The sequence below is a fragment of the Bison bison genome, unplaced genomic scaffold, assembly GCF_000754665.1.
Source record: "Bison bison bison isolate TAMUID 2011002044 unplaced genomic scaffold, Bison_UMD1.0 scf7180017864495, whole genome shotgun sequence".
NCBI lineage: Eukaryota > Metazoa > Chordata > Mammalia > Artiodactyla > Bovidae > Bison > Bison bison.
The window spans coordinates 11,981,982-11,986,887 of NW_011495054.1; the positions used below are offsets into that span (position 1 = coordinate 11,981,982).

Below are 4,906 nucleotides of genomic sequence, written 5' to 3' on the forward strand. Positions count from 1 at the left end.
GCAGAAGCCAAGAAGCCTGAGGAGAAACCCAAAACAGAGGCCCAAGCCAAGGAACCTGGCAAGGAGGCCTCCACACCTGGGAAAGCCAAGGCTGAGAAATCCTCCAGCACAGACCAGAAAGACAGCAGACCTGCAGAGAAGGCCGCAGAAGATAAGGCCACCAAGGGAGAGAAGTAAGGTAGGGAGAAGGGATCGTTCAGAGCAGCCAAAGAAACTCGGGGGGGTCTGGGAGCTCAAGGATCAGTATCACAAATTTTCACTTTTTTCTCTCTTTTCTTTAAGAAGAAACTCTGCTTAGACAACAGGCCCTCCTTCACCAAACAGGAATTTCTATTAGCAATATGTTAGCAAGAGAGGGTCCTCCCAACTCCCAGCCCCATGGCCCAAACCCTCCCTAGGCGATGGGCAATTATGTTATGATAGCTTATGTAGCCGAATGTGATATATGCCGAATGCCACACGTAAACACTTGACTATACAGACTGCCCCCTCCTCTCCAAATAAGTGCATTTATTTCCTGTATGTGCAACTGACAGGTGACCGCAATAATGAATGAGCAGTTAGAAACACATTATGCTTGAGATGTCTTAACCTATTCCTGAATGCCTTCTATTTTCCAAAGGGGTGGTCGAGTCCTTGCCTAAAGCTCTCTGTCCCAGAAGAGCTGCAGCAGGTGGGGCTGGGCACTGACCACTGTACCACGCCAGGGCGCACTTTTCCACTGGAATCCACTTTCAATTGCTTCTGTGCAATAAAAACAAGTGCTTATAAAATAGAAATGTGACTGTTGTCATTTCTTCCTTTCCCCTGGACGGGCTGGGGGATGGGCAAGGGAGGTCTTAATTTTACACTTGAGAGTGCGCGGGACTGGGAGGGAACAGGAAATCTTGTGCGGGACTGGTTATGAGGCTGCCCTCAGGCTATTTCCTGGGCACAAACCCAGGCACTGTGCTCAGTGCTTTGAAATCTTATAAACAGGTGGCCTGGCGTGTGGTTTCTCCACAAGGTCCATGTACCACCTATATAAGCATCTGGCCACCTTATAAACATGCAGACTCCTTCATTCCACCAACCTCTGAATTAGAATCTGAGGGGTTGGCCTGGGACACTGCAGGCGTCACCGACTCCCACTTGGTTCTAACGCACACTGAAGTCTGGGGACAGGTGAGGTCCTGGGGACACGGAGCCATCTATTTAAGAGCTCTGCATATGTCCTTGTTTTGTAAGGAGGGATGAGCTTTCTGAATGAGGGGCTGTATGTAGCTAATTCACCTGTACTGAAGACTACAGTCACCACTATTAGGAACAATTTGTTAACAGTTGCCTAATTGGACTCCAACATGCTTCTCTGGACATGCTTTTGAAACCTGCAGTGCTCATGTGGATTTATGTGGGGTCTTTAGTGTAAAAGTTTGACCTCATGACTTAACTTCTAGTAACTAGAATATGGCAAAGTGATGGGATGTCATTTCTGAGAGTAGATTACAAACAGATTCTGGCTTCTGTTTTGCTTGTTCTCCATTGCTCTCTTACTTGGTCATTCTGCTGGAAGCCAGCTGCCATGTGGTAAGCTGCTCTGAGGATAAGGCTTCAAAAGGCCAGGAGTGGAAAGAGCCAACAGCCAGTGAAGAACAACGGTCCTCAGAACAACAAGAAACCGAATCCTGCCAACAACCACGCTGTCGAACATGGACAAAGATCCTCCCCTGCTGAGCCCCAGACGACACCCTGATTGTAGCTTTCTGAGAGGCCTTAAGGAAGAAGTGCCTAGCTAAACTGCACCTGGATGATAGATTTCTGCTGTTTTAAGCCACTAAGTTTTGGAAAAATGTGTTACATAGATAATGTGGCTTTGACATCATAGGGAAACATGATACGTATTAGAGTTACAAGGGCTCTCATGAATCATTGCCTCAGCCAATGTCTACAGAAGACACGAAGGGACTTGTCCGGACTAGAATCCAGGTCATCAGTTTCGGTCACCACTTACTGGGCATCCCCAGGACTGGGCTCTGGATTACACATTTTATGTCCACTGCCTAATAACACAGCCCAATGGAGCAAGCGCTATTGAACTTGCATTTCTCAGTCGAGGAATCTGAGGCTTAGAGAAACAGATCTTGCCCAAAGTCCAGAACCAGGAAGAGGTGGTGCATGGATTTAAATTTGCGCCTGTCTGACCGTAGAACCCAGGCTTGTCCTTACTCAGCGGTCCTGCCGCCATCCTCTGTGAGAACAGGTTACGTGGCCACCCCTAAACCAAGTGCTGGAGGTATTTAGATGATCTCCTTCTCATGGTAGCCCCAAGTGGCACAGGCAGGGCAGAAGGATCTGACCAGGATGCCCTCTCTCTTCTGCTGTTGGCCAGAGGCCTCTTTCCACTCCTGGCCTTTTGAAGGCTTATCCTCAGAGCAGCTTACCACATGGCAGCTGGCTTCCAGCAGAATGACCAGGTGAGAGAGCAAGGGAGAACAAGTGAAACAGAAGCCAGCATCTTTTTGTAATCTACTCTCAGAAATTACATGGACATGCTCCCAGTGCTGTAGGCAGGAGTCACCGGTCAGACACCAACCAGACTGACTTTAACCATCTGCCAAACAAAATCACCCTCCCTCTGGGAGGATAACAAACCTTAGGAAAAACCAAGAGAGTCAATTTGCTATGGAATTGCTTGTCAGAGGCCTGGGGGACGCGGGTGGAATGTGGAAGGAGCCGACTGCTTTGGGAGGATGTGCCCTTCCTGCTGGCTAGCTGTTAGCTCTGCAGATACAGCTGTGTTGATGAAAAACATCCTTCATTTTCCCCCAGGGAGACTGTTTCAGAAAGGAGAGGTTAGGTTCTGTCTGTAACGATAAACTACATCTCACTGGCTTAACACAAAAGAAAGCATCTTATTCACTCATGCTGTGCACCCCTGGGTGGGCTGGCAGGGGTCTCTGATCATGGTAGGTCGCTCACAGACCCAGCTAACAGGGCATCCATCTAGACGCAGGCTTCCAAGTTCACTGAGGCAGGGGTGAGTGGATGTGGCAAACCAGGCACGGGCTCACTCTTCAAGCATCTACCCACAAGTGATACAGGGCTCATCTGGCAACACTTCATAGGCTAAAAGCAATCCACGTGCTTTTATCCAACATCAGAGTGGGTGGGAAGAGTCGTCCTACCAAGTGTGGAGGACAGTGGGAATTCTTTTAGGGGAAAACAAACTAGTTTAAGCAAAATACTTGCTACTGATATTTAATAATGATTCATATAACATTAGCTTACATAACCAAGCAGTTCAAGAAGGCTGACTTGTTTCACATACAGCTAGATCCAAGGGGGATTCTCAAGTGATGTCCCCAGGATGCTGTTACTCGTTCTCCATCTCTCAGCTGTCTTCCTCTATAAAGGCTTCATTCTCAGGCAGGACTTCTCCAAGTGATCTCTAGAAGCTTCAGGCTTACATCCCATCTGCTTAGTAAACTCTGGAGGTCAGGGTTGGGGGTGGGGAAAACTCATTTTCAGCATTCCAGGAAAAGTCCAGGGTTTGTTCTTATTGGGTCCCTCAAACTGAAACTTAAGAGTTTGGGAGGTGTGTTCTGAAAGGAAATTAGAGGACTGTTACCAGAAGAAACCTGGGTGGGGAAGACCCACTCCAGTCTTCTTGCCTGGGAAATCGCATGGACAGAGGAGCCTGGCGGGCTACAGTCCATGGGGTTGCAAAGAGTGGGACACAACTGAGTGACTGAACCTTCCACTTTTTCACTTCACCAGAAGGAAAAGGGGTGGATGTCGGGCAGCAACAACGATAAACGTCCACAGTGGCTTGAGCGCTTGTAGCAGGAGATCCAAACAAGCAGCAATACCCAGTTGTCCGTGGGTGTGCAGAGAATCCTGAACTTTCTGGAACTAACAGTTGGAAAGGAAATTGAAAAAACTTTCTGGGAAGGCAACCTAATAAGATGTATCAAAAACCTTAAAAGGTTAGATACTATAATGAAAGTATGCCGCTTTCAGGAAGGTACCCTAAATAAGCAGGTACAGAAATACTAAAAATACAAAATATATTCACTTTATGTTTTAGAAAAATGAAAAATAATTTGAATATACAATAACAGGAGATTGGCTAAATAAATTACATCTATGTTAGTAAATGTGTGGCAGAGAAAAAGAAAATAACTTTTTAATTTATAATTTGTATCGGGCTTCCCTGATGGCTCAGTGGAAAAGAATCTGCTTGCCAATGCAGGAGACAGGGTTTTGATCCCTGGTCCAGGAAAGATCTCACAAGCTGAGAAGTAACTAAGCCCACACACCACAACTACTGAGGCTGCGCTCTAGAATCTGGGAGCCACCACCCTGAAGCCTGTGCGCCCTAGAGCCTGTGCTCCTCAACAAGAGAAATCATCTCAAAAAGCCTGAACTAGAGAGTAGTCCCTGCTCCGTGCAACTGGAGATAAGCCTGAGCAGCAGTGAAGACCCATATAAATAAAAAAAAAAACTGTAAAAAGTAATTTATGTCAATGAGACCTAACAGGTTATCTACAGAACACTCCATGCAACAGCAGAATACACATTTCTTCTCCAGTACACATGGAACATTCTCCAGGACAGACCATGTATCTTAGGCCATAAACAAGCCTCGATACATTTAAAAGGGTTGAAAATGGACAAAGTATGTTTCCAATCACAATGGAGAAAAATTAGCAATTAATAAGAGAAAGAAATTTGGGAAAGTCACAAATATGTGAAAGTTAAATAAAACACTCCTAAAAAGCCAAAAGATCAAAAAAGAAATTGGCAGGGAAATTAGAAAAAGCTCTGAGATGAATGAAAATGAAGATAAAACATATGAAAACATGCTGGACAGAGCTAAAGCAATGCTTAGAGTGAAACTTAATAGTTGTAAATGCCTCCATTTAAA

General features: G+C 45.8%; 1 protein-coding gene across 1 annotated transcript in view; it reads left to right on the forward strand.

The window, feature by feature from the left end:
- Window positions 1–778, forward strand: part of NEFH (neurofilament, heavy polypeptide) — a 7,783-nt gene extending 7,005 nt beyond the window's left edge. Inside the window, exon 5 of the mRNA XM_010828736.1 lies at window positions 13–778. Coding sequence (XP_010827038.1) covers window positions 13–177 — 165 coding nt within the window. The 3' untranslated portion in view covers window positions 178–778. The remainder of the gene's footprint in view (window positions 1–12) is intronic.
- Window positions 779–4,906: the final 4,128 nt, after the last annotated feature.